Here is a 27645-nt window from a genome sequence, read left to right on the forward strand (position 1 = left end):
GTGCCCTCTTCGCCCCCCTCCTTTGGGGGCCCTGTGACCCTGAATGTGGGGGGCACACTATATTCCACCACTTTGGAGACCCTGACCCGCTTCCCAGACTCCATGCTGGGGGCAATGTTTAGGGCCGGCACCCCCATGCCTCCCAACCTCAATCCCCAAGGAGGCGGCCACTATTTCATCGATCGGGATGGCAAAGCCTTCCGACACATCCTCAATTTCCTGCGGCTGGGCCGTCTGGACTTGCCCCGTGGATACGGAGAGACAGCACTTCTCAGAGCAGAAGCTGACTTCTACCAGATCCGGCCCCTCCTGGATGCCCTTCGGGAACTGGAGGCCTCTCGGGGGACCCCTGCACCCACAGCTGCCTTGCTCCACGCAGATGTAGATGTCAGCCCCCGCCAGGTGCATTTCTCTGCTCGCCGGGGCCCACACCACTATGAGCTGAGGTCCGTCCAGGTGGACATCTTCCGGGCAAACCTCTTCTGTACGGACTCCGAGTGTCTGGGCGCTATGCGGGCCCGATTCGGTGTGGCCAGTGGGGACAGGGCAGAGGGGGGCCCACATTTTCGTCTGGAGTGGGCGCCCCGCCCTGCAGAACTCCCCGAGGTGGAGTATGGGAGACTGGGGCTGCAGCCCCTGTGGACTGGGGGGCCAGGAGAGCCACGGGAGGTGGTGGGCACACCAAGCTTCCTGGAAGAGGTGCTGCGTGTGGCTCTGGAGCACGGCTTCCGGCTAGACTCCGTCTTCCCTGATCCTGAAGACCTGCTCAACTCCCGGTCTCTGCGCTTTATCCGCCACTGAAAATGCTGTCCTCAGTTTGATTGTGGGGAGGAAAGGGAATGGGGTGGCTAACAGGGAAAAAGTTCCCCTAAAGCCTCTTTCTAGCTCTGCCTCAGGAGCTATGAGAGTCAGGGGTCCCACTGCACCTGACTGGAGCCCAGATGTGGGCAGGAATTCCCAAACCTGAGCGTCACAAGTAGTCCAGAGGGTCTGGACTGGTGCTGACCCTGGGATGGGCATGGAAGGTTCTCTTGACTGTTCTCACCTAAGGCTAGGGACTGCCAGTCTCTCCTTGGAGCTCAGTATTTAGGGGTTTAGAAAAGTGGGGACCACCTCTTTGTCCACGCTACACCCGGCAGAACACTGGAGGGACTTGAGGTCTGGGGGAAAAGGGGGACTTTGCACTGCCCCAGTATGGCCTCCTGGACCATGGCTTCTCCTCCTGAAGCTGAGTGGCCTGGCCTGGCCTGGCCAATGAGAATCCAGAACACTCGGGAACATGGGAAGGGGGGTTCTTTGCAGTGTCCCAAGCCACCTACTGAAGGAGACAGAAAGGCCTCACCCCATCCTAGGTTGGCATAAGGGAGCTAGGAGAGTCCCCATTAGCAATGGGGCTGGAGCACCTCTCTGGAATTCCAAGTATTTTGAAGGATCCCATATGAAGGGTGGGGCTGGTCATGGGGAAGAGGGGGGTATCTTTTTGGTCCTGGCCTTACTTACTTCGTGTGTATGTGTGTGTGTGTGTGTGTGTGTGTACCAGTTTGTCTACCTGATGTGCGGGTCCCTGGCATCCTTGTCTTCATCTGTGTTGCTGGCTACAGTGTCTATGTACTGGACCTTCTGTGGTCTCTGCATGTCCAGGCCTGTTTGGGGTTGCCCCACAACTGTTCTGGTACAGGGTGTGTCTGTGGTATATGTGTGAGTAGACTGAGAATTAGTAGTTTAATTACAGGGTGTGTATATGCGTGTGTGTTTATGTGCACGCATGTACACACATCACCATGTAGGCAGGAGGGACCTGTTGGGGTTTAAGTCACTGGGATCTTCCTGGTGAGAGGTAAGAGGAGTCACTGGGCTTAGGTAGGACTCTGAGGCCTGTATGGACTCTTGGTTGCTAAGGCAACCATAGGCCTCTTGCTAGGAGACAGCTGGGGGAGGCCCAACGCTGCCCAGTGCAGGGAGGAGATGAAGAGTTTGGGAGAGTAAGGGGGACATGGGAAGGGATGGGATACTCATGCACAGCTTCTTCACTGGGGCATCACTCATTGTTTATCACTGGCCATGATTTACAAGAAGAAAAATAAAATTGCTTTTAGAACCACAAACTTGTAAAGGCTGCTGAGGGCCCGGTTGGGGATACTGTCCCCCGTGCAACAGAAGCCCCACTTTCTCTGCCCGTCTCCTACTAGAGATGACTTCGTCTGGCTGCTGGGACCATGGCTTCGCCTCCTGAAGCTGGGAGGGCTGGCCTGTTCTGCCCAATGAAAGACCAGAACACTCTGGAACAAGGGCAGGGAGGTTCTTTGCTGTGACCCAAGCAACATACTGAGGGAGAGAGAAAGGCCACACCCCATCCTAGGTTGGCATAACGGAGCTAGGTGAGTCCCCATTAGAAATGGGGCTGGGGGCCGGGCGTGGTGGCTCACGCCTGTAATCCTAGCACTCTGAGAGGCTGAGGTGGGAGGATAGCTTGAGGTCAGGAGTTCGAGACCAGCCTGAACAAGAGTGAGACCCCATCTCTACTAAAAATAGAAAAAAATTATATGGACAACTAAAAACATATAGAAAAAATTAACTGGGCATGGTGGCACATGTCTGTAGTCCCAGCTACTTGGGAGGCTGAGGCAGTAGGATCGCTTAAGCCCAGGAGTTTGAGGTTGCTGTGAGCTAAGCTGACGCCATGGCACTCTAGCCTGGGCAACAGAGTGAGACTCTGTCTCCAAAAAAAAAAAAAAGAAAGAAATGGGGCTGGAGCTGGAGTTCCTTGGGCCCCAGCTTTACCTCAGCCAAGGATGGAGCAGTAGCATTACTCTGGAACACTATTCTGGAACACTCTAGAACCTCCAGGCAAAGGGTTGGAGCCAGGGTCACAGAGCATTCTAAGGCCTTCCCAGCCCAGGTGGAGCCAGCTCCCACCCCTCCCCCTAAAGGTCCTCATGTGGTTGCTGGCACTAGGTGGGGTTTTCGTGGCAGCCACCAAGGCCTGTGTTTTCTGCCGCCTCCCGGCCCACGACTTGTCAGGCCGCCTGGTTAGGCTCTGTAGCCAGATGAAGGCCCAGAAAAAGGCATGTGAAGTCGCCCCGGACTTCTCGGCCTTTGCCTTAGGTAAGACCAGACATCCAGGGACAGGCCCAGCAACAGTCAGCCCCGTTCTCCAAGGGGGACAGCCTGTGACTTCCTAGCTGTGCCCTCAGGGGTTCACAGCCTTCTCCGGACACAAGAGCCTCTCCCTCTGAGAGAGCTCCAGATCCCAGAAAGATCAGGAGAGACCCCCAAACCTCCTCCTGGGCTAGGGAGGGAATCAATGGTCCTTGCCCCTCTCCACAGATGAGGTGTCCCTGAACAAAGTCACAGAGAAGACTCACAGAGTCCTGAGGGTCATGGGTGAGGCCAAGGGGAAGGCATGACCTGGGCCTGGGAGGACACAAAGGAGGGCTGGGAGGCAGGAGCTGGGGAGGCAGGGAAGGGCTGAGGGCAGGGGAGGCAGGAGGGCTGTGGGGGAGGGGGCAGGTACAGGGGTGGGCGAACTGGCACTGTGAGGCCCAGGGCGGTGTAGCTGCTGTCTGCTTCTCCAGAGATCAAAGAGGCTTTCTCCTCACTCCCTGCATATTGGCAATGGCTTCAAAAGACCAAGCTCCCCGAGTACACCAGGGAAGGTACTGACACGGGACACGGGGAGGGTGTCCATGGGTGCCTGGGATCTTAGACAAAGGGGCCAGTGGCTCACCCACTCCTACCCCTTCGTTGTCTTTCATTCCAGCTCTCTGTGCTCCCGCTTGCCGTGAGTAGAAAAGGAAACGGGTAGCGAGGACCTGGGGCCCAGGGTGCCTGAGGAGAGCCTGGCAGCGAGGGGAGGAAGCTGGGCGCCCTGGAAGGGTGGAGGCCGGGGCTTCCCTCTCCCCGGCTGTCTCCTGCAGGGGGCAGCACCATCCTGTACAACTGCTCTACCTGCGCGGCCACTGAGGCGTCCTGCTGGCCCCGAAAGCGCTGCTTCCCAGGTCCTTAGTCCCCACCCCCGTCCCACCCCCGTCCCACCCCATCCCTGAGCCCATAGGCTCCCCCAGTGCCGGTAGGTGTGATTCCCCAGGATTATTCGCTGTCTCCCGGGGTCCCTGCAGGAAGTCACGATCTTTGGGAAGCCAGGATTCTGCTCCTGTCTGTCTTTGGGGCCGTCCTGCTTCTGGGTGTTCCGAGCCTCCTGGTGGAGTGAGTTGTGGGATGAGGGCGAGAAACAGCCTTCCAACCCCCGGCCTCCCTCCGTCCCTCCTCTTAGGCCTCCCGTCTTCTGTCTTCCCTCAGGTCCCGGCACCTCCGAGCTAAAAGTGACTTGTAAAGATGCTGACAACCTCCCAGTCTCCAGCTCTAAGGGGTGTGTACCCACAACATCTAACCAGCCAGCCCCTTAATCCCAGCCCAAAAGGCTCAGTCTTCCAGACCCTAAAACCCAGACATCCCCACCACAATCCCAGCATCAGAAGGCTGCCAGGAACCCAGGCACCCACAGCTGGAAAGTTCCTCCCCTTCAGCCCTCAACCAATCAGACCAGGCCATCAACAATGCCAGGAAAATAGCTACAGAAGGAAAGAATCCCCTACAGCACCACTCCCATACCCCCTCTGCCTGTTCCCGGAAAGCGGGGGCTGTCTGCCCCAGAAGCTACTCCAGGCCCTCCTATGACTGGTTAGGAATCCGGGAATGCCTGTTCTGGAAAACTCCATCCCTCTGGAGTGAGACCACATCAGTCAGTCCGCTGGCATGCTCTCCCTCCATTGTGCTAACATCTTGAAGCCCTGACCCCTTTTGGAGGCCTCTTTCCCTCTGGACCCAATTAAACCTGCTATCTCTGGCCTCCAGCCCTGCCTGGCCTTTGTTTGCAACTGGGGAGGGCAGAGGGAGGATGGGAGACTCTCAGTGTGGCACAATGATTCTCAGATGGGGTGATTTTGCACCCCTCCAGACATTTAGCAACATCTGGAGATGTTTTTGATTGTTTTGTCTAAGGGGGGATGTGCTACTGGCATCTAGTAGGTTGAGATCAGAGATTCTGCTCAATATCCTACAATGCACAGTAAAGTCCCCAACAACAAAGAAGTAACCTGTCCAAAATGTTAACGCATGGTTAAGAAATCCTGGTTTGAGAAACCACATGGTCCCCCGCCTATCAAGAGTTTAGGGTTCAGGAATGGGAAGTGGGACATAGGACAGAAAAGAGAGGCCTGTTACCCCAGCCACAAGTCCCAGTCCAAGCACCTAGGCCTGGAAGGGATCCCAGCTGTCATCTAGCCCAGCGGTTTTCAAACTGGGTACCTGGAGGCTCTAGGACAAGGGTTCACAACCAGCTGTACATGAGAGTTCCCTGGGCCACTTTAAAAGTACCCATGCTTGGGCCCCACCTCCAGAGATTCTGAATTAAGTGGTCTCATATGGGGCGTTTGGCTAGTGTAACCCACAAGCAGGCTTAGAACCACTGTTCCAAGGGTGTCCACAGAGGCCCTGGGGATGGGGAGAGGAACTGCTAGCCCTTCCATGAGAGCATCTCATCTCTTTTTCTTATTTTGTTTTATATATTCTAGTCCCATCTTTTTTTCTTTTTTTTTTTTTAATTTTTTTATTTTTTGCTTTTTGTTTTTTGAGACAGGGTCTTGCTCTGTCACCCAGGCTAGAGTGCAATGGCATCATCATAGCTCACTGCAACTTCAAATTCTTGGGCTCAAGGGATCCTCCTGCCTCAGCCTCCCGAGTAGCTGGGATTACAGGCATGGGCCACCATGCCTGGCTAATTTTTCTATATATATTTTTAGCTGTCCATATAATTTCTTTCTATTTTTAGTAGAGACGGGGTCTGGCTCTTGCTCGGGCTGGTGTCGAACTCCTGAGCTCAAACCATCCGCCTGCCTCGGCCTCCCAGAGTGCTAGGATTACAGGCGTGAGCCACTGCGCCTGGCCTTAATTTTTCTATTTTTGCAGAGACAGAGTCTCACTCTTGCTTAGGCTGGTCTTGAACTCCTGAGGTCAAGCCATCCTCCTGCCTTGGCCTCCCAAAGTGCTAGGATTACAGGTGTGAGCCACCGAGCCCAGCTCCATCCCTTCATTTTACGTATGAAGAAAATGAGACCTAGAGATCACATAACTTGTCTGCGATTACTCAGACAAGACTTGTTCATTTATTCATTCAACAAAGACTTAGTGAGTGCCCAGCAGGTGCCAGGCAGTCTCACTGCCCAAGATGGGATAAGAAGCCACACCTCCCGACTGCCCAGGCACCACAGCTCTCCTCCGGGCTGCTGTAGCTGCCTTGTACCCTCCCATGTTGTGCCCTCTTTCCAGGCTGAATGTTTTGGAGTCGTGCTTGTTTCACAACCAAAATTCAGTCTGTCCTGTCCATTCTTGAAGGACCTATCCCGTCTGTCCTCTCCTCCTGCCCATAGCCCCTCCCCCATCTACCCCAGAAGCCTCTCACAGCGGGGGCCCCAGCCTCCTAGGAGCACCATGTGACTCTGCCTGCTCTCCTTGTGCCCATTTCACCCCCAGTGGCCACACTGGTCTTCCTAAAACTCCACACTGCTCACAGCCTCCTGTCCAGTAACAAATGATGATTAAGAACTGGGGCTTTGGAGTTGGGCTGCCTGATTTCAAATCTGGCTTTGTCTCTCACTGGACTACGGGCAAGTTATTTAACCTCTCTTCTGCCTCTTCATCTTCTAAATGTGAATAATGAATTTTACTGGCTCTATGGCCTTTTTTTTTTGTTTTTGCATTTTAACATCTCTGAAGTCAGACTGCATCTTAAATTGAAGGCATGCCATGGCTTAACTGATGGTATTTTTTTCTTAGCAGTGCACAATATAATAGTATGGATTACAATTGATGAGATCTTAAATTCAATGAAATACAGTAGTACTTACCTTACAGAATTATTGTGAAGTCCAAATAGGTTTATACAAAATGCTTGGGACTGTGCTTTATGGGTATTCATTAAGTATTAGCCATTATAACCTCTTGCTTAAAGGCCGTCCCTAGCTTCTCTGGCCTGCAGAATATAGACCTGGCCTCTATTTACCCTGATGTTCGAGGCTTTCCATCAGCAGCTGCCACTTGTCTTATCTGCTTCTCAGATCAAAGCTGTCCAAACACAGATGTAACTGGAATGTCCACTTGAATGCCCTACAGGCATCTCCAGCTCTGTGTGTCCAAACTCACCTTCCTCCTCAATTCCACCCTGCTCTTGTGACCTCTCCTAGGCTTAATGGCAGCACCAACCATGTCCTGGACATCCTCTTCCTTCTTCTCTTCCTCTAATGCCCACATGCCCACTTCTCATCAGTAACCAAGTGATCTGCCTTTGTAACACTTCTTGGAATCTGGCCCCCTACGTGTCCCTGAAGATTTATTGCTTCAGCACTGCCAACCCCAACAACGCACCCTCCACAGCCAACTTGTAGTTGCCCAAACACTTCCTGTCTTCTCATGTCTCCGTGCCTTTGCCCAGGCTTGTCCCTATACCTAGGAGGCCCTTCTCCTTTGGCTCAGACATGACCTTTTCTGAAAATCCTTCTCTGAGCCCCTGGAGCGGAGAAGAGTGTCCCTTTTCAAGGCATCTCTCAACTGTGGCACCTGTTACATCAAGGTGGTAGTGTTTCTTTCTTTCTTTTTTTTTTTTTTTAGGGACAGGATCTCACTTTGTCACCCAGGCTGGAGTGCAGTGGCATAGTCATAGCTCACTGCAACATCAAATTCCTGGGCTCAAGCAATCCTCCTGCCTCAGCCTCCTGAGTGGTTGGAACTACAGACATGTGCCACTGTGCCCAGCTAATTTTTCTACTTTTTGTAGAGATGGGCTCTCGCTCTTGCTCAGGCTGGTCTCGAACTCCTGGCCTCAAGCAATCCTCCCACCTTGACCTCCCAGAGTGCTAGGATTACAGGTGTGAGTCACCAAGCCTGGCCTGGTGGTGCGTTACCCATCTTCCCTCTAGAGCACGTACTGCCCTATAAAACCACCGCTTAAGGGTTTGTTAGCCTTGTTTCCAGAGTGCTTGGCACATGGCAGACACTAGGATGTGTCTGTGACAACTCTAGCCCCTTCTCTGTAACTCGTGATATACACTGCCCTAGTAAGCTCTTCGCAAGCATGTGGGACTGGAGTCTGGTGGAGTTAGTGTTCCTTTCCGTGCACATAAGGACAACCCACGGGAACGTGTCCTGCCAGGGCAGGCCTGGTTTTTCTAAGCCCCTTGGCAACCAAGGGAGGCCGCTGTGGGTGGGCAATTTTTTAAATGGCTCCCAAATTCTTTGACATGTCTCCCACAGAGATGTAGGGTCTACGTATCCTCCCCTTGGTTCTGGGCTCTGTGACTGGCTGACCAATAGAAAATGGCAGAAGTGACACTGTGCCACTTTCTGGGCCCAGGCCTTAAGGAATTGGCACCTTGCACTTTGTGTGTCTTGGGACGCTTGCTCTGGAACCCAGTCACCATCTATGAGGAGGCCCGGACTTCAGGAAGAATCCACATGGGTGGGTCCCAGCCAAATTCCAGCATCTCCTGCCAGACATATGAATGACAGTGCAGGCCCTAGCCACCCAGTCACCCCCAGACTTTCATTTTCCAACTAAGACCCCATACATTGTGGAGCAGAGATAATCCATCCCCACAGCGTCATGTTGGAATGCCTGACTCCTGATTCCTGGAAGACGAGGGGCATACTAACTAATATGGTCATTTGTATTCCTCAACAACAGATAACTGAACAGTGAGGCAGAAAAAGGAGCCTAGGACTTGGCATGGAATGTCCAGGGTTTGTGACATGGCTGGCCCTGTCTCTTCCTAGCTGCGTGCTTCACCAGACTGAGCCCCAGTCCTCTTACCTGTCCAGCAGAGTTAATGATGGCTAACACGGACGAAGACAACATGTCAGACACCATTCTAAACATTTTATGCACTATATTATCTATAGCCATGTAATAAATTTTTCTAAAACTCAAGGGCCCAAAGCAATAAGCATCATGTCACAGTTTCTGTGGATCAGAAGTTCGGGAGCAGCTTTGCTGGGTGGTTTTGGCTCAGGGTCTCTCACGAGGTTGTATTCAAGATGTCAGTCAGAGCTGCAGAAATCTACAGTTTGGGGCCGGAGGACAAGCTTCCAAGATGGCTCCCTTGCATGCCTGGCAAGTTGGTATTGGCTGTTGGCAAGAGGCCTCTGTTCCTTGACATGTGGAGCTCTCTGTAGAGCTGCTTAAGTGTCCTTGTGACACGGTGGTTGGCTTCCCCCAGAAGGAGTGATCCAAGAGAGCAAGGCAGAAGCCACACTGTCTTTTGTGGCCTATCTCAGAAGTCACACACCACCCTTTGTGCATGATCCCATTGATTACACACATAAGCCCTAGTCACCATGGGGAGGGTCTACACAGCAGTACAAACACCAGGAGGGGAGTTTCATGGGCAGCCACTTTGGAGGCTGGCTACCACACACACAGACACAGGTAATTCTCCAACAATCCCGTAAGGTTGATTATCTTGAAGATGAGGAAACAGAGGTACAGAAGTGTGAAGTAACATACTCAGATTCACAGTCTTTTTAAGTGGTAAAGCTGGAATTCGAACTACAGAGCTGAGGGCTAAGCTACTGTGCTGTGAAGGCCCTCAGATCCACCATGAACCCGAAGGAGTGTGGTGGCTACAAGAGCAAGAACACTTGGGAAGCAAAACAGCAGATACACACAAGGGGGTGGCCTGATGACTGTAAAAACCAGTGAGGCACAGGCAAAGGATGGGAAAGGATGGGACCTCAGGGTCCTGGGAGATGGAAGAGTGGTGACAGAACAGGAGGGTTTTACCCAAGGATCTGGGAAGAGCCAATCATGTGTGGCCAGCGAGTACCAAACTGGGAGCAGGGCAGGGATGAGTTCACAAGAAGAATGCTCATCAGTGAGGTCTGGAAACTCCCATTCCCATCACTTCCAGCAAAGGAGCTCTTGACTTCAAAACTGTCCTTTGCTTCACCCAATCCAGATGACTCTGTCGCTCATCCGTTTGTTCAACAAAGGTCACTGAGCACTCATCACATGAGTCAGGCGCTAGGCTGCATATGGGAGACAGAGTAATGCCCAGGCAAGATGAAGTCCTTGTTTGCCTGAAGCTTTGAGTCTAGCAGGGGAGACAGAGATGAGTTACTGGCAAATTCTACCAGAGGGATGAGTGCAATGACAGGGAAGTGCAGGGATCTTGGGGTGCAGAGGAAGAGCCCTGACCAGTTAGGCATAGGCTTCTTAAATTAGCAAGGGGGCACAAGAGTAGGTCAGGTTAGGAAGACTTTTCCAGGCAGAGGGAATAGCGATGCAAAGGCTCAGAGGAGAGCAAGCTAGAATCCTGAGGCACTTGCCCCTACTGAGAGGCTGATGTGGAGGAGGGGGAAAGCTCAGTGAGCTCAGGATCAGCGCAGAGAAGGAGAAGCCAAGGAGGCACTAATGTGGCTCCTGAAAGGAGTGGAGAAGCTTCTGCACAGGGATGGGCCTCACTCAACTGGCACCGCTTCACCATCTCAGCCCACTCCAAGGCTGTGGGCGGTGGGGAGGCAGCCAGGTGCCCTCTCTGCTTATCTTCCTGGCTCTCTTCTCTGTGGGGTGAGGCTTGGCCCTGCTGCTATGAATGCGCTCATCCTTCTGGGACACAGAGCCTACAGGGCAGGGCAGTGGAGGGGGCAGTGCCCATCTGGGCTTCCAGGTTTAAGTATTAACAGGATGCCCCATCCCAGCCTGGAGGAGGTGCTCCCTAAGGGTGGTTAGGATGGTCAGGCTGTGCTCCCCCACATCCCGCCCTCCTTTGAGGACATACTTGGGAAGGGGAGAAGCTTAACTCCAAACGTAAGAAACTAGGGAGAGGGGGAGGGATAAAAAGGCTTCTAATTCTCTAGATTTTTTTCCCAAGCTGAAAACAAAAGTGGGGTTGAGCCTTTGCCTCTGGTTTCCTGCTGGGGCAAGATGTAGAGACCTGGTGTAAAGTGTAGAGGACTGAGGCCAGGTGTCCAACCCGTAGTGTCCCTCTCCTCAGCCTCCCCTCCATCTGTGATGTTGTGATATAATAAGAAATATATATTTGGTCTTCCTCCCAGTTCCTGGCACAGAGCTCCTAAAACCCTTGGAATTTCCTGAGTGACAGCAGTGCCAGGAGCATCTGTTGTTATTCATAATAAGCCCCTTTCAACCATACCTGAGTTTATGTTAATGAGGTGACTCCTGGAGGATGGGGGCTGGTTGCCAGAGGAACCAACCATGTGATCAGAGGGTTGGAACTTTCAACCCCACTCCCCAACCTCCAGGGAGAGGAGAAAAGCTAGAGATTGAGTTCAATCACCAAAGGCCAGTGATTTAATCAATCATGCCTGCATAATGCAATCACCATAAAAACCCTAAACAATGGCGTTCAGAGAGGTGAACACATGGAGGTGCTGGATGTCACCATCCACAGAGAGCATGGAAGCTTCACACCCCTCCTTTATACCTTGCCCTGTGCATCTCTTCCATTTGGCTGCTCATTTGTATCCTTTATATTAAAAATATCCTTCAGAACAAACTGGTAAATGTAAGTAAATGTTCCCCTGAGTTTTGTGAGTCATTCTAGCAAATTATTGAACCTGAGGTAGGGATCATGAGAACCACTGAATTGTAGCTGGTCAGTAAGATGGACGGGAGCCCAGACTTGCAATTGGCATCTGAAGTGGGGGACAGTTTGTGGGACTGAATCTTTAACCAGTGAGGTCTGCACTAATTCTGGGTAGTTAGTGTTAGAATCGAATTGAATTGTAGGACATTCAGTTGGTGCCTGCGGAGAAGTGGAGAATTGCTTAGCATGGGAGGAAAAAACTCCACACATTTGGTGTCAGAAGTGGGACGTAAGAGTACAGAAAAACTTTTTTTTTTTCCTTTTACCATTCCATAAGCAAGGGCTACGCAGGGCCAGCCTCTCTTTCCTGAACCAACTGTAAGTGCCTCTTCACTGTGCTGCCTGCATCTTCTCTTTCCCCCTTTCCCAGACTCTTACTGCTGCAGGCTGATTCTGTCACTCCACTGCCTAAGATCACTTCCCAGAGCCCTCAGGTAAGGGCCAAGCTCCTTGCTGTGTTCTGCACATCCTGTAGAATGAAGCTCCCCCAGGGCAGGGATTGTGTCTGCTTGTTCACCTGGGTTCCCAGAACCTGGCCAAGAGTAGAAGCTCTGTAGAAGTTTGCTAGAGGGATGAATGGAAGCCTGCTCTGGCTTCTGCCTCTCTGGCTACATCTGCCTTCACATCTCCCTATGTCCCTACCTCATGTGTTCATTTGACTCCCAGAGACCTCTAGTTCACCCAGATCTGTAAGGACACTAAGTGTTCAGAGGAAAATCATGTTTCCCATGCTCTTTTCTGAGGAACTCATAGAACCATTGTGTTTCCCACCAAGAACTTGGACATTGTTTGCTCCATGCCTCAAGCCTGGAATGCCTTATCAACATGATTTGTCCTTCAGGGCTCAGATCAAATGCTACCACTCTCATGAAGTCTTCCTTCAGGGTTTTGTCCAGTCAGAACATTCACTCATTTCTTTGCATTCCCAAGGCCCTTTCAATTAATTCTCCCTTATATGGGAGTTATTGCATTCACTCATCATTCATTCATTGACTCATTCATTTAATAGCACATGCACTGAGAACCTGCTTCTGACAGTACTGGTATTGCATACTAATTTGTGAACCCACTGCAAGGTGAGGAAGCTTAATTCAGACTCCTGAATTAATCTGAAACTCCTGAAAGATGCTAAAGCTGTCTTATGCTGGTTCCCATCTCTGGCTCCTGGCAGAAGCAAATGAACTTACTCTCTGGAGTAAAACATCTCAAATTTAGGCACTTGGGATTCCTGCAGATCAAGGTCAATAAAACATAATCGCAATCATAGACACACGAGGAAATAATTTACCATGAGTTAGAGTCAGCAGAAACAACAACTCCAAATTTAGATCTATAAGGATATTAAAACTTGGAATCTAAGAAACAAAAATAGGAATAAAATATCAAAGAAAATATGGAATAAAAAACTGAGAAAGCGAGGAGAGACTATAAAAAGTGACCAGAGGGCCAGGCATAGTGGCTCACACCCTGTAATCCTAGCATTTTGGGAGGCTGAGGTGGGAGGATTGCTTGAGGCCAGGAGTTCAAGACCAGCCTGAGCAAGAAGCAAGACTCAGTCTTTTTTTTTTTTTTTTAAATCAGGGAGAGTAAAGAGGGGGGTTCAATTTCCATTTTTCTTTTGGGGGGGACAGAGTCTCACTCTGTCACCCTGGATAGAGTACAGTGGTGTCATCATAACTCACTGCAGCCTCAAACTGCTGGGCTCAAGCAATCTCCTGCCTCAACCTCCCGAGTAGCTAGGACTAAAGGCACATGCCCTGACACCTGGCTAATTTTTCTATTTTTAGTAGAGAAAGGGTCTCAGTCTTGCTCAGGCTGCTCTCAAACTCCTGAGCTCAAGCAATCTTCCTGCCTTGGCCTCCCAGGAGACTCAGTCTTTACAAAAAATAGAAAAATTAGCTGGGCATGGTCATACACACCTATAGTCCCAGCTACTCTGGAGGCTGAGGCAGGAAGATCACTTGAGCCCATGAGTCTGTGGTTGCAGTCAGCTATGATGATGCCACTGCACTCTATCCTGGGCAACAGAGTGAGAGCCTGTCTCAAAGAAAAAAAAAAAAAGTAATATATTTCTATAATGGAATACTACCCTGCAATAAAGGATAACTACTAATCCATCATGGATAAATCTCAAAAATCTTATGCTGAGTGAAATAAGCCAAAACCAAATTGAAACAGTATGACTCCATTTATAAGAAGGTAAAAACAGACAAAAATGATCGATGGCTTTTAGAAATGAGAATAGTAGTCACCTCTGAGGGATGAGATTGACTAGAAATGGGCACAAGGGAATTTCCTGGGATCATAGAAGTTCTGGACCCTTATCTACCTTAATGGATGTGTACATTTGTTTAAATTTATCAAGCTGTACTGTTAAATGTGTACATATTATGGAATATAGATTATGGCTCAATAATGCACTGTAATGAAAGTAGAACGATGTTCATATGAATATAACAACAACAAAAACCCCTCAGTGTATGGATTAGACAGCACATCAGACATAACCTAAGAGAGAATTGGTAAACTGGAAGATAGATCTGAAGAGATTACCTGAATTGTATTACCAAGACGCAAAGAATGAAAAATATGAAGACGGGTTAACGGACATGGAGGACAGAATGAAAAGGTCTGGCATACTTCTAATCAGAGTCGGCAAACGAGAGAGCACAGAGGATGGGGGAAAAAGAATATTTGAGAGAGGTATTGGCTGAGAATTTTCCAAAAGTGATGAAAGACATGAATTCACAGATACAGGAAATACAACATATTAAGCAGAATAAATAGAAAGAAATCAACATCTAGACACATTGTAATAAAACTACAAAATGTCAATGATACCTTAAAAGCAGGGAGTAAAGCCAGATCATCTACAAAGGAATGATGATTAGACTGAGCAGATTTCTTTACAACAAGAACACATTGTGCCTATTATATACCAACACGGTCCTAGGTACTTCGTATTCAGGGATCAGCAAGACACACCTAGTCCCTCCCTTGTGTCGCTACAGGTGTGTATCAGAGATAACCACGTGGAGAGAGCAATTACAGTATGATGAGCTGGCATGGTTGGAGGGCAAGAGAATTAGCAAGAAAACAATACATGAAGAACCGCATTACCAAGATTTTCCTATCAGTGCTGGAACATCCCACGTGTTTATCAAGATGAGGAGGGCTTTTCTCTCCAAGAGAGCCCTGGGACAGCAACTGCATGTTCATACATCCACCCTTGGGACAGGAGGCAGAACAGATGTCCTCAGACTGGCAGCTTCCTCTCTGGGACCCCTGAGGAAAAGGGTGAGGGAATGATCCTCCCCAGGGCCTTCTTCAAGGCCCTGGACTGTGTCCCTGTGGCCACAGGCCAGGTAGCAGTGTGCAGGGCCCTGGGGTCAGCGTGTTATACTGGAATGAGGCCAGGAAGTGTCAGTGATGGGGAGGGCCCTGAGGCATGGGTTGCTGCCCACGGTCAACATAGGCTCTGTCTCGGCTGGGGACTGACTTCCTGTGCCAACAGCAACAACAGCTCTCTGCCCTGGACCCATGCCAACGTACCTGGGCTTGCCTGGCTTTCCTTCATTAATTAGGAAGTTCTAGGAAGCTCTCACCCCTACTCCAGGGCAGGGACTATGTCCTGTTTAGCCTTCTATTCCCACTGCCTGGGCAAGCTATCTCTAGCAGGTGCTTATTTATTTAAGGGGTGGGGTCCTGGTTGAGAGAGGTGAAGGATTTGGGGAGAGAGGGCGTGGGGGACAGGACACAGAGGAGCGAAGCCTGGGAAGGAGTGGAAAGTTCTTCGGAGAAGGCTGGAAAGACGGTGTGAAGGAAGGCGAGCAAAGGACAGGGGAAGGCAGGGTCCTTGTGCTCTGGGGGTCGATCAGGCCTGGAGGAGAAAGGGGCCGCCAGTCGCGTTTTTGACCCTCACGGAGTCTTACCAGGGAATTGGGGGCGCGGCCTTTGCCAGCCCCTGGCCAGCCGCCAGGTCCCCGCCCTCCCCGGAATTTACTCCTGTCCCGCCCTTCTCGGGATTTAGTGCGGGCAACCTGGGCGGCACCGCAGCCGCCGCTTCCGCCTTCGCCAGGTGAGGGTCGGGACCAAGCAGCGCGCCCCGGGCTGGGGCGGCCAGGTGAGCAGCCGTCGCTTGAGGTGCGTCCGCGGGATGCCGGGCCTCCCGTCCTCTGCCCGGTCCTTCCCTTCCGCGGCCGCGTTTCCTCCTGTCTCCCTCCTGCACGCTTTCCCCTCCCCACCTCACCTGCGGTGCCGGGTCTCCCAGCGTCCTGGGCTTTCTCCTCCCTGCCCCCTGCTCGCGCGCAGTTCCTAGCCCATCTCTCATCTCCGCGTTTCCAGCTGGGCCCCGCGTCGGGGCCTCCACTTAAGGGGGGCGGGAGTGTCCAGGTGTGTGTGAGAGTGTTTGTGCGGGCAGCCAGTACCCGCAGTTCCTAGAGGCTTATTTAACAAAGGTTGGTGGAGTTGCCTTGAAGCCAAGTTAGATTGAGTGACTCAGGCTGCCGGCAGGGATCTATACCTGGAGCTGAGAGGTGGGTGTGGACGGGACTGTGCACCCGGTAGCCTTGGTGGCTCTCTAGGCAGGACCTCAGCTTAGCGGCCCATGGCAAATGCCCGATTTGATTTCAAATGTTGCTGCCTCAAGTGTATAAGAGGCAATGAGGCTGGGTGTCTGTCTCTGGGTTGAGCGGCAGTATGCCCGTATAACAAAGGTATGTGTGGACACTGTAGTTGGTGTCTTGTGTGTTGTGTGTGTGGGTATCTTTGGTGTTTGGAGGCAGTGAACTATGGTGTCTCAAGTACACAGATGTGAGAGGCGTGTGGCATTCAGCCTGGCCATTTTGAAGCCCCATGCTGGGATGTGTCAGCTTTGAGAGGGCATGTTTTGCAGCATATCCGAGGGTCTCAGTATGTGCATAGGTAGCAGAGTGTGGGAGGCAGCATACCTTTGTATGTGTGTGCCCGAGTCTACCTACTTGTCTGAGGTATGGAGTAGTTAGCATATCTGGGCATCTTCACTGTGTGTGCGGCAGGCAAAAATGTCTCATGTTTGAGGAGGGGAGGTGTCTCAGGAGTGAGTGTGTGCAACAGTGTAGCTCAGGTCTAAAAAGGTTGTGTATCTGGTGTCCTGGGTACAGAGGCAGTGTGCCATATCTCAGGATTGAGGAAGGCACCACACCTGGAGTCTAGTATGAGCAGGCAGTGTACTAAAACCTCAGGTGTGAGGAGGGCAGGTTACTCAGTGGTAAGGGGTAGAGTATCTGGAGACCTTGGCATGGGGCACATTCTACCTGGGGTTTGTGTGTGTGAATGGCAGGGTTCCTGGCTGGCTGATGCGTCCCTCCCTACATACCTGAGTGTTTCTGATGGCTTTTGAGTGGAGCTGGAGACCCTGTCTCTGGTGCCTACCCTGGGCTATACATCTGAAGGAGAATGTCATCGTCCTTAGGGATTCCTTCTCCAGACATGCTCCCTGAGGCAGGCTCCCTGTGGCTACTGCGGCTGCTCCGGGACCTCCAGCTGGCCCAGTTTTACCGGCCCATCCTTGAGGAGCTTAATGTCACTCGGCCAGAGCATTTCGACTTTGTAAGGCCTGAGGACCTGGACGGCATTGGCATGGGCCGGCCTGGTGAGGGACCCCTGCCTCAAGACCCTGGTCTCTCTTTCCCCAGCCTATCAGTTGCCTGTCTCCCCCACCCCCCACCCCTTTTCTTGCCTGTAAATCTCTCTCTGCTCTGCCCTCCCCAGCCCAGCGCAGACTGGCTGAAGCTTTAAAGAGGCACCGTTCAGGGCTCAAGCCTAAGAACTGGGTCTACAAGGTACATGTTGTCGGGGATTGGAAGGCAGCTTAAGCCTGGGAATGAGGTGAGCCAGGTGGCTGGAGGGGGATGCAGGGTTCTGCACACCTGATTTCCCACACCTGTTTCAGATCCTTGGAGGTTTTGCCCCAGAGCAGAAGGAGTCCACCCCGCCCTCGGACAGACCACCGTGCCTCCCTGAGCCAGAGGGTGGACTTAAGTGTCTGATCCCAGAGGGTGCTGTATGCAGGGGGGAGCTGCTGGGCTCAGGCTGCTTTGGCGTGGTGCACCGAGGGCTGTGGACACTGCCCAGCGGCCAGACTGTGAGTGTCCAGGGACCCTACCTCATCCCGGGTTCCTAGCCCAGCTGCCCCCTCTGTTCCTCATGCCCTCGGTGCTCTGGCCTTGGCGTGGTGGTTCCCCAGCGTGCCTGACGGTGCTCCCCCGCCTCCAGGTCCCAGTGGCTGTCAAGTCCCTCCGGGTAGGTCCCGAAGGCCCCGTGGGCACAGAGCTGGGGGACTTTCTTCGAGAGGTGTCGGTCATGATGAACCTGGAGCACCCACATGTGCTGCGTCTGCACGGCCTTGTTCTGGGCCAGCCTCTGCAGATGGTGAGCAGAGCCACACGCTGGTTCCCCGCACAGCCCCGGGGCTGGTGTGCGGCAGGAGGGTGGGCGGTCAGAGTCCCACGGGGCGGACGCAGCTCACGAGGCGCTGTGCTCCTACAGGTGATGGAGCTGGCGCCACTAGGCTCCCTGCACGCGCGCCTGACGGCCCCAGCTCCGACACCCCCACTGCCCGTGGCCCTGCTCTGCCTCTTCCTGCGGCAGTTGGCGGGGGCTATGGCGTACCTGGGGTCCCGCGGGTTAGTGCACCGAGACCTCGCGACACGCAACCTCCTGCTGGCTTCGCCACGCACCATCAAAGTGGCGGACTTCGGGCTGGTGCGGCCGCTGGGCGGTGCCCGGGGCCGCTACGTCATGGGCGGGCCCCGCCCCATCCCCTACGCCTGGTGAGGGCGGGGCGCTCGAGCTGGGTGGGTCTGGAGGGCAGCGGCTGGGCAGCTCGAGGGCTGGTCTTCTGAGGCAGGCTGGGACAAGAAGGGTTGTCGCCCTTGGAAAGGAGGACTTTTGAGGACTTTGGATACACAGGGAGCGGGGGCGTTCAGTGGAAGATGAGCTCCAAGGGGCACATATCCGGCCCCCTTCATCTCCACTTCCCTCCGCAGGTGTGCCCCAGAGAGCCTGCGCCAGGGAGCCTTCTCATCTCCCTCAGACGTGTGGATGTTTGGGGTGACGCTGTGGGAGATGTTCTCCAAGGGCGAGGAGCCCTGGGCCGGGGTCCCGCCGTACCTCATCCTGCAGAGGCTGGAGAAGGACCGAGCCCGGCTGCCTAGGCCTCCCCTCTGCTCCAGGGCCCTCTACGCACTCGCCTTGCGCTGCTGGGCCCTCCACCCTGCTGACCGGCCTAGCTTTTCCCAACTGGAGGTGCTTCTCCAAGAGGTGGGGACCCCCATCTCCTCAGATACAGTCTCTCTTTCCTTCATTCTCTGTCCCAGGGTTCCATGCACAAGACTAACATATCCAGGTGCCAGTGCTGGGCTCTGGGACCCAGCTTTGAGCAAAACAGATTTAGTCCCCACCTGCAGGGAGCTCAGAGCCGTGGGGAGGCAGCTTGGGGCTAGCTAGATGCAGTCTGGGAGACTATGGTCTGTGTCTGGGCCAGAAAAGGGCACAGAGGAGAGACCAGTAGGTGGCAGGGGGTGTTTGACAGGCAGAGGAAGAGTTCAGCACGGGAGGGGAAAATGGAAGTAATGAGGCAGCGGAGTGAGCAGGGGCTGCTTGCTGGAGGGTTTTCCAAGGCATGGCAGGTGACGCTAGCTAACAGGTACAACTCTCGACCTGTGTAAGGTACCACACTGCGTGCTTTATGTGGATCCTTATGCAGATTCACTCATTTCATCCTCTCAGCCATCTGATGAGATAATTATTATCTCCATTTTAGTGATGGGGCAGTTGAGGCACCGACAGTTTATGTGACTTGCCTAAAGTCGTACAGTAAGTGGAGGAGTTGGATTTAAACCAATCAATTTGACTTCAGGGCTGTTCCCTAAATCACAACACTCTACTGTTAAAGTTTAGTCTTTACTCTGAGAGCATTTAGGAGATATGGAAGGGTATTGAGCAGGAGAGTCACAAGCCAGCTTTGCACATTATATCACTCCGGGGTAGTGCAAGAATGGATGAGAGGGATGATGCTGAGGATGAGAGGACCAGGTAGGCGACAGTGGCTGTGAAGCTCTAGGTAGAGACAGGGCCCTTCTCTCTTGCTCCTGAACCCTGGGCAGCGTACAGCTTGGCATGGAATCTAGGTCTACCTCCCCCACTGGATCACAACAGGGGGATAAGGAGAGTCCCACACTGGGCCCAGCACAGAGGACATATGTGGTGTGGGTTTGATTGGTGGGTGCACAAACAGAGGGGAGTCTTCTTTCTTCCATGTTCCCATATTACCTTTCTGACTCAGGCCACAAGCTCAACCACCCTTTCCTCCTGTGTTCATAGGCCTGGCCTTCTGAGGGACGCTGTGTAAGGGATGTCACAGAGCCAGGTGCCCTGAGGATGGAGCCGGGTGATCTCATCACCATCATCGAGGGCAGGTGACAGCCCTGTACCTCCCAAGCAGCCCCAGGAGGACGCCCTCCAATCCTTCCTGACTCCTGGTCCCCTCTTTGCTTCTCCCCAACTCCTTGAACCCTGATCTTCTGTCTCTTCTCCTCCTCTCCCCACTGGGCCCTGAGAGCTCCAGCACAGTCCTGGCCTCCCTGCTGGGGCTGCTGCTGGCTCACAGAGCACTTTTGCATCAGGGAGAGGCTTTCCTTCCTGCAGATAGATGCGGCTCCAAGGCACACAGCCTGGTGAGCTCACTGTGGGCTGCAGCCCAGACCCCACTCTTCCTCTTGTCCCATCCCGTTCACCAGCTCCTCTTCCCACAGCCCCAACTCCACAATCTGGAAGGGCCAGAATGGTCGAACCTTCAAAGTGGGCAGCTTCCCGGCCTCGGCAGTGACGCTGACAGACTTGGCGGGCTCGCCAGCTGCCTGTCCAGTGCACAGAGGCTCCCCTGCCCAAGGAGAGCAACCCCCAGGAAGCACAGAGGGGTGAGGACCTGAAAGGGTGGGGGATAGGGCTGGGCTGGGGGGACCAAGTCCACCAACTTCTCTGGAAGGGAAGCTTGGGGACAGGACCAGAGTGGAAGCTGGAGGTGATCCTAGACTTGTCTCCCAGCTAGAGCTTCCACCTGGGTCTCCTAGGCGTCCCAGAGAATTTCTTTGAGGGGGAACATTGGTATGTGTGGTGGAGAGGGGTGGTGTTGAGGATGAACTGGATCACTCTCTGACAGGGACAGAAAGAAGGAAAAGCTTCGGGATCTACCCCCAGCACGGGGCCAGAGAATGAACATTCCCCTACACAGGATGAAAGGTGGGCACGGTGGGACTCTACGGTCTCTGAGGAGATCCAGAACAGCCCTCCATTTGTGCCCCCTGCCCCTAATCCATGCCTTTGCATGTATGATTTCATTCCTCCAAATTCTGTCCATTGGCATCCTAGCTATACTGTGAGAGCTTAAGAGACAGGAAGCCACCCTGCCTTCCCTACTGAACAGAACCTCCCCACTCTTTGACCCTGAGCACTCAGTTTTTTGGGCCCTCAGCTGCCTAGGCCTTGGTGTCCATTTGCACGCCTGTCTTCCTGTCCCATCTAATGTATGGATTGTCCTGAGGGCCGGGCTGGCTAGCTTATCTGCTTATGTTTGCAAAACCATCCAGCTTAGCACAGGTAAGACAGAGAGCAAGAAGAAGGCCGGACCTAGCATCTGTGCCTCCTCTCAAGTTGTTTCTTTTTCAACTGTACAGGCATTTCCAAGAGTCTGGAGTCAGTTCTGTCCCTGGCCACTCGCCCCACAGGGGGTGGTTCGAGCCCCCCTGAACTTCGACAAGCCAGAGCTGTGCCCCAGGGACCCCCAGGCCTGCCTCCACGCCTGCCTTTCGCCTCCAGCTCTTCTCAGCCCGGCCAGCCCCCTAGGGAGCGGCCTCCTTGGCCCAAAAGAGAACCCCCCCACAATCACCCCATGGGAGTGCCTGGAGCCACTAAAGCCTCTGTCTCCACTGGAGCCCTCCTGCCCAACCCTGAGTTGCAAAGGAAGATTATAGAGGTGAGGTCTCCCTGCAATGGCCACTGTAGTCCAGAAGGGGTTACAGGCTGGGGCAGGAACCTAAATAAAGCTTTGTCTCCCACAGATGGAGCTCAGCGTACATGGAGTCACCCACCAGGAGTGCCAGGCAGCACTAAGAGCCACTGGGGGAGATGTGGAGTCTGCCATCCGAAACCTCAAGGTAAAGCCAGACCCTTCTCTCGGGCTACCTCCTCTTCTACCCCTGACACCTAGTGGTCAGCTGCCCTCTCTGCTGCACCCACAGGTAGACCAGCTCTTCCACCTTAGTAGCCGGTCCCGAGCTGACTGCCGGCGCATCCTGGAGCATTACCAGTGGGACCTCTCAGCTGCCAGCCGCTATGTCTTAGCCCGGCACTGAGCTCTGTTCCCTGGGCATGTACGCCAGCATGGAAAGCCTGGGCCTCTCAGGGCCTGGCCATGTGGGACCAAGCAGAACCAGAACAAGGTCCTGACAGGGGCAGACTTTCCCACCTGGGGAAATCCCACCTGCTATGGGTGGTAGAGGAGGAGCCCTGGGTCAGACACTGACAATGTCTCCTGCCTATCCTGCCCCTTGGCCTCTGAGGGCTCAAGCTCCTTTGGCTGGGCCAAGAAGGATCTAATCCACTCTGCCCACCACACTCCCAAACAAGAGGAGGACTTGGAGGAAAGAGCTGCTATATATCCTATCCAGAGGAAGCTTCTGTTCGCTACAGAGAATGATGAAGTGGCTACACTGGACCATGGGAAGAGCCACCCTGAACTGTCATTAGCTACCACCCTGAACTCTGTAAGCAGTCGTCTGGATGATGGAAGCAGCCATACTGACTTGGGACACATGGCCCAGAGCCATTGTAGGGGATGACAATTGCTCTCTTGGACTCAAGGACATTTGATCCTGGTAGCATGGATTATGAGGCAGACCGCCCCTGCCCAAATTCAGCTGCCACATTTCCCTTTGTTTCTTCCCACACCAACTCTTTTTTTCTACCCTCCCCCGTGACATACATCTTCTAACGTCCAAAAAGTTACAAAGTTTATATGAATATAACATACAAAGATGCAGCCTCCTTCCTAGGGCAAGGGAAGGAAGGGGTGGTTAAATAAGGCACAGGAAGCTGCAGCAAGCACCAGCTGTGGGCAGGGCCCAAGGGGGAGAGGAAATTGGCACTGGGGCCCTGCCCCTACAGCTGTTGGTAGGGAGGTGGGGACCCCCTCAAAGTGCCATAGTCTGAGGCTGAGCTAATTGGCCAAGCTGATGCAGGTGGCTATGTCTGCCATCTTTGGTGCCGCTTGCCCTTCCCCACCCAGCCCTGTCGCAAAACCATAAAACCCAAGTCCTGGGTTCCAGAGGCCTCCTCTGGAGCAGAGGCCCCCAGAAGGGGGCAAGAGGGAGTGGGTAGGGGAAGTTTGAAAGCCGATATGCCTGTGTGCTGAGGGACTGCTAGGAGACAGTGGTGGGAGGTAGCAGGGGACAGACTCTCATATATACTCTTCTGTGGGTACCACAGGGGAGGAGGCCAGGGAGTAGGGTAGGGATGGGCCTCCAGTCTGTCCCCTGCATTGCACATGAAGGAAAGGGGCTGCCTCTGAGGAAGGCCAGGCCAGGGCAAGTGACCATCTTGAGTTCTGGTTGAGGTGATGGTCTCCTCACACCGAGGCGGCTTCTAACTGGCAATGGCAGAGGGCCCAGCGCCTCCTCGCTTCTCGAAGAACATGTAGTCCTGAGGGGAGGCCTTGGTCAGCAGGAGATCTGCTGGGCCAGGCTAGCCCAGCTCTCACAACCCAACTCTGGAACCTCAACCCCCCATAACATTATCCCTAACCTTCTCCTAGCAAGAGGCCAGGAAGTGCACAAAGCTTCATACGAGAGCAGAGAAGCAGGACGGGAGGGAGGGCAGACAACTCACAATGAGGAACGTGGCTCCCAGCAGCACAGCCTTCACCCTCACGTCCAGGTCCAGCGGGAACTGCAGGCCAAAGTCATCTGCATCCGTGAGGGCTTCTCGGAGCAGCCCCCCCCACTGCTTGCTGATGCGACCCACACTGCGGGATTCATCCTTTGTCTTCACCTGTCGGGAGGGAGGGAGGAAGGACCCAACTGGGGAGAAAGTAACCGATCTCACCTGCCTCCAATCCCACTCCCACGGTCGCCATGTGTGAACTGTGCAGGCTCTACACTCAGCGAATCTTCCCAGCCAGAGATCACCCAGTTACCTCTTTCCCAACTGGTTCCCATCACAGATTGCAACAGCTGGGGAAGAGGCACCCTACGTCACACTATGAGTCTATAGCAAAAATCAGGATTCAGACTCTGATCTGTTGCTATTCAAAAGCCATGCGTGAAATAAATGGACATCAGTGGTGGGAGGACTGGAAGCATGATATAGTCTAATCCCCTTAGTGTATGGCTGCTTGCTAGGTTTTCTTTGGTTCCCAATGTCCCTGCCACCCGCAGTGGGTGCAGTTTGTGCCCTGCACAAAGTACCCTAGCCGAGAGGGCAAGGAAGGCTGCTGAAATGCTGACTGTACTTCTACCAGCCAAGCACGCTCCCGGAAGGCTTTGTCTACCCAAAGGAGTGCCTTTTCCCTACTCTGCAAAGTAGGGGTGGGGGGCCTGTACAGCATTGCATGCAAGCCTGATCTAGAGGGGATACAAGCCTGTCTGTTAGGGGAAAGGGAAGCAGTAAGTAGCCTTGGAGGACCACAATTTCCACTGGCCTCTCTGAGTCCAGCAGCAACAGGCCCCACTGATGTGGGTGGTAACTCACAGTGACTTCCTGGTCCTTTTGCTGTGCTCATTCTCCAGTGAATAGAACTGGAGTGATTTCCTTCTGTGTCCTTCCCATCCTTATTCCCCACTGTCCTACAGCTCTGGCACACTTCTTGCAGCCCAGTCCTAGGCTGGGCGGGACCTGTCCTAGCTAGCCCTGCAGTCCCAAGGGTGCAGCCCCAAGTATGGACCATTCATAATTGTGTAAAAGGGACACTATGAGAACCCCACAATCTACACATTCTCATCTAGGGATCACCCACTTATCTCTTTTCCAACCAGTTCCCATCATAGAACCTCCCTCCAGCTACCAAGGTGACTCATTTTTTACAAGTAACCTTACGTAGTGCACCTCATTAGAAGTGTTGGAAAGTCTACTGGATTATATCTGTTGTTTTTCCCTTATCTGCGCAGGGAATTATCCCTTAAAGACCCAGGGATCTGTGGAGTGCCTTTGTCTTCTGCAAACCAAGGTGTTTCCCAGGCCTCACTCTGAAATTCTCACCACTTGGGATGTCCAGGCTCCGGGTTGGTGATAGGAATGCATGGTGAGAAGAATATCACCTGGATATCAGGTTGGAGGGGCCATTTGGACTTCTAGGTTGGCAGGCAAGCCACGAAATGTTAACACGTTAAATTAGCACTTGCTCCAGGGCCTGGGCTCACAAACTTATGCATAGCAGCCACGTGGGCCCAGCCCATGGCAGACTTAGTCATGTTTCACCCTAAATCCAGCCTGGCCTTAGGTTCCCTACCACCACCAACTTGGAGTTGTATGTAACCATCAGCACTGGTCCTTAAGATGAAATCCTCTTTGCCATACTATTATAAGACCATGGGGCCATCCTTTTTTCCCAGTGGAGGAAAACTGCAAATGTGGTAGGAGTCACTGTGGATTTGGATTGATGAGCTCAGGATCTTGACCTTAATGTTGGCCATCCTGCCTCACAGAAGCTGCCATCTTGCTTATGAAGATCCCAGGAATCTCCCTGTATTCCTGATACCTCAAAGTTGGTGTCTGTGCCACAGCCACAGGTCCAGCAGGGCCCCACCACTCGCAGGACCGTCTGGCGATCGGCATCCTGGATGGAGAACTTGGGGAGGAAGGGATGCCAGGTCTGTAGTACATGGCCAATAGTGGTGCCTGGTGGAGCCTGTACTTCCATCTGGAGTGGGAAGCAGACAGGGTCACTGCCCAGCCAGGGCACCCTGGCCCAAGCTCTCACTAGTCCCAACTCTACCTATTTGGCCCCCCACTAAACCTCCCATCCCCATCTGCCCACTCCCACCCAGCCATGCCTCATCCTGGGCCTGCCCCATCATTGTCCCGCCCCATCAAGGCCCGCCCCCTACCAGAGCCTATTCCCGACCCCACCCCTCCCACCCACCTCCTGGAGGCCACAGGGGCAGCAGCTGCAGCCACAGTGGAGTGGGCGGAGCAAACGCAGCACCTCCCTGTCCCCGGGGTCCGCCAGGCGGACACGCAGAGGCCGGCGGGCACCACAGCACAGACGGGCGCAGCAGTTGCTCTCCTCGGCCGCCTGGCCCAGGGGCTGCCCGGCCCCTGAGCGCAGTTCGTACCGGTTACAGTTCTCCCAGCCTAGGAACGCTGCCAAGGGTGACACTGAAACTCAGACACAGCCTGCCTAGGCGCCCACCATCCCTGTCACCGTCATGAGGCCCAACATACTCCTCCTACTTACTTTCCACTCGCTCAGCCTTCTGGTGAATCAAGATCTGATCAATCTGGAAACAGAGTTAGGGGCAGCACAGACATCAGCTGGTCCACCTGCACGCCCAGGTCCCCTCCCCATAACCCTTCCTTCCTCCCACTCACCTGCACCAGGAATTCCAGGCCAGAAGGCACCCCTGGCAGTGGCAAGAAGGGGGCAGCAGACGCTGGGGCCACGGGGCCAGGCGAGGGGAAGAGAGCGAAGCCAGGTGCAGGGGCAGGTACCTGAGCAGGCACTGGTGCCTGCCCGGGCCCAGGATGCAGCGCCGGCTCCGCGTACCCAGCGGTCACAGGGTAGGGAGGTGGGGGCGAAGGGGCGTAGCCTTTGGGGGACAAGTAGCCTGTTGGGGGGCAGGGTTAGATTAGAAAGGGACCCGTGGCCTCATCCCCTCATTCCTTAGCCCTTGGCCCGCAAGCCTGCGGGGGAAATGTGGCGGGAAGAGGCAGAGAGATGGGGCAGGGGAGCAGGGCGGAGGCTCCCCAGGAGGAAGGGTGGGGCCCCACCCAGCCAGTCCGAGCACATTCTCGGAGGATGTGTTCCACACCTGGCTCCCAAGTCTGTGGGGGGATAACGGAGACCCCTGGCCTTGCGCACATTTACCTGCCATGAGAAAGGGGCTGGAGTTTTCGGGATGTCGGTGTCGGGGCGGCTTAGTTCTGGAAGTGGAGGCAAGCTCGGAAACAGCCAGACAGACACAGAGACAGACACAAAGACGGACAGGCAAACGCGGAGAGGCAGCTGCGCGCCGGCCCAGGGTCTCTCGGGCGGCGCCTCTGACTCGGAAGAAACCGAAAGTGTCAGTGGGCGGGGCGGGGTACCTGGGACCCTGGATTCCCTCAGGGGCCCCAGAACCGCCCCCTCCCTTTGTTCTCCCATTCTCTGTGGAGGCGGCTGTTGGCGGACAGCAAGATAGATGGACCCAGGGTCAGACCGACAGCCAGACCTGGAGGGCGGTCTCCCTGACCCCTCTGTGCCCCCGCTCACCTGAAGCCCTAAGCACAGTCGGGGTGCAGAGCACTCGGCGGCTCTCAAGAGCTCTGGGAGGTGGGCCCGGGATCTGACTCCGCCCCTCGACCCGTCCAGGCCCCGCCCCTCTCGGCCTGAGCTGCGCGTCTGCGCAGACAGGAGGCCGCCTCTTGTCCCGCGGGGCCGCGGACCCTGGATTGTGCGCTCCTTGGCGCCGCCCGCGTCCCCGCCCCTTCCGCTCCAACTGCAGATGCCCAGAGAGGAAGAGCGCTTGGGAAGGGCGGCGGGCTAAGCACCAGCCCTGCGACCCCCGGCCAGGTCCGCGGAGTGCTCAGCGCCCCTTGGTGGAAAGCTAGGGCTGCCTGCGCTGCGCTCCCACGGCCCGGCTGTGCTGAGCCCTGGGTTCGGGCCTCGCTGACGCAGCGGAACACCCTTCACACTCACTCATTGGCTTCCAGGACTGGCTCCTGGCTCCCTTTCTACCTCCCAAGGGCGACCTCG

At 54.1% G+C, this 27645-nt stretch overlaps 4 protein-coding genes across 11 annotated transcripts; 3 read left to right on the forward strand and 1 right to left on the reverse strand.

Moving 5' to 3' along the window:
• The first annotated feature begins 30 nt into the window (after positions 1–30).
• KCTD11 (potassium channel tetramerization domain containing 11) lies at positions 31–2081 on the forward strand. Its single transcript, XM_069481986.1, has one exon. It carries the CDS (start codon positions 103–105, stop codon positions 799–801), a length of 699 nt encoding a protein of 232 aa, XP_069338087.1. The 5' UTR covers positions 31–102; the 3' UTR covers positions 802–2081.
• Positions 2082–2936: 855 nt separating this feature from the next.
• On the forward strand, positions 2937–4333 carry TMEM95 (transmembrane protein 95). 2 transcript variants are annotated; one of them, XM_069483297.1, is made up of 7 exons: positions 2937–3105; positions 3328–3384; positions 3576–3656; positions 3761–3785; positions 3883–3998; positions 4119–4206; positions 4300–4333. In XM_069483297.1, exons 1-7 carry the CDS (start codon positions 2937–2939, stop codon positions 4331–4333), a joined length of 570 nt encoding a protein of 189 aa, XP_069339398.1. The 2 variants fall into 2 exon arrangements, with proteins under 2 accessions (XP_069339398.1, XP_069339399.1); XM_069483298.1 differs by having other exon boundaries at positions 3761–3781; positions 3918–3998.
• Positions 4334–15744: 11411 nt separating this feature from the next.
• TNK1 (tyrosine kinase non receptor 1) lies at positions 15745–22698 on the forward strand. 3 transcript variants are annotated; one of them, XM_069483300.1, is made up of 13 exons: positions 15745–15780; positions 17110–17289; positions 17409–17479; positions 17590–17781; positions 17913–18068; positions 18186–18469; positions 18686–18959; positions 20022–20116; positions 20438–20617; positions 20860–20939; positions 21374–21672; positions 21758–21853; positions 21938–22158. In XM_069483300.1, exons 2-13 carry the CDS (start codon positions 17127–17129, stop codon positions 22049–22051), a joined length of 2004 nt encoding a protein of 667 aa, XP_069339401.1. In that variant the 5' UTR covers positions 15745–15780; positions 17110–17126; the 3' UTR covers positions 22052–22158. The 3 variants fall into 3 exon arrangements, with proteins under 3 accessions (XP_069339401.1, XP_069339400.1, XP_069339402.1); XM_069483299.1 differs by lacking the exon at positions 15745–15780 and having other exon boundaries at positions 17038–17289; positions 21938–22698; XM_069483301.1 differs by lacking the exon at positions 15745–15780 and having other exon boundaries at positions 17038–17289; positions 20453–20617; positions 21938–22698.
• Positions 22692–27309, reverse strand: PLSCR3 (phospholipid scramblase 3). Of its 5 annotated transcripts, none has more exons than XM_069483304.1 (8): positions 27163–27309; positions 26779–26834; positions 26283–26518; positions 26149–26191; positions 25834–26054; positions 25450–25611; positions 23583–23744; positions 22692–23396 (listed from the first exon to the last, which is right to left on the reverse strand). In XM_069483304.1, exons 2-8 carry the CDS (start codon positions 26783–26785, stop codon positions 23340–23342), a joined length of 888 nt encoding a protein of 295 aa, XP_069339405.1. In that variant the 5' UTR covers positions 26786–26834; positions 27163–27309; the 3' UTR covers positions 22692–23339. The 5 variants fall into 5 exon arrangements, with proteins under 5 accessions (XP_069339405.1, XP_069339403.1, XP_069339404.1 ...); XM_069483302.1 differs by having other exon boundaries at positions 26779–26951; XM_069483303.1 differs by having other exon boundaries at positions 26779–26955.
• Positions 27310–27645: the final 336 nt, after the last annotated feature.

This window comes from Eulemur rufifrons, chromosome 9, assembly GCF_041146395.1.
Source record: "Eulemur rufifrons isolate Redbay chromosome 9, OSU_ERuf_1, whole genome shotgun sequence".
Lineage (NCBI taxonomy): Eukaryota > Metazoa > Chordata > Mammalia > Primates > Lemuridae > Eulemur > Eulemur rufifrons.

Excerpts from the sequence above, each read along its gene's own strand:
- TMEM95 (XM_069483297.1), top strand. The coding sequence starts at position 2,937 with ATGTGGTTGCTGGCACTAGGTGGGGTTTTCGTGGCAGCCACCAAGGCC. Across the intron at positions 3,106-3,327 it reads CTTCTCGGCCTTTGCCTTAG|ATGAGGTGTCCCTGAACAAA; the intron begins GTAAGACCAGAC and ends CCCTCTCCACAG. Across the intron at positions 3,786-3,882 it reads TGTGCTCCCGCTTGCCGTGA|GCCGGGGCTTCCCTCTCCCC; the intron begins GTAGAAAAGGAA and ends GGAAGGGTGGAG.
- PLSCR3 (XM_069483304.1), bottom strand. Across the intron at positions 26,192-26,282 it reads GCCTGGAATTCCTGGTGCAG|ATTGATCAGATCTTGATTCA; the intron begins GTGAGTGGGAGG and ends CTCTGTTTCCAG. Across the intron at positions 25,612-25,833 it reads GCCCCTGTGGCCTCCAGGAG|ATGGAAGTACAGGCTCCACC; the intron begins GTGGGTGGGAGG and ends TTCCCACTCCAG.
- KCTD11 (XM_069481986.1), top strand. The coding sequence starts at position 103 with ATGCTGGGGGCAATGTTTAGGGCCGGCACCCCCATGCCTCCCAACCTC.
- TNK1 (XM_069483299.1), top strand. The coding sequence starts at position 17,094 with ATGTCATCGTCCTTAGGGATTCCTTCTCCAGACATGCTCCCTGAGGCA. Across the intron at positions 17,782-17,912 it reads CACTGCCCAGCGGCCAGACT|GTCCCAGTGGCTGTCAAGTC; the intron begins GTGAGTGTCCAG and ends CCCCGCCTCCAG. Across the intron at positions 20,618-20,859 it reads CCCCCAGGAAGCACAGAGGG|GGACAGAAAGAAGGAAAAGC; the intron begins GTGAGGACCTGA and ends ACTCTCTGACAG.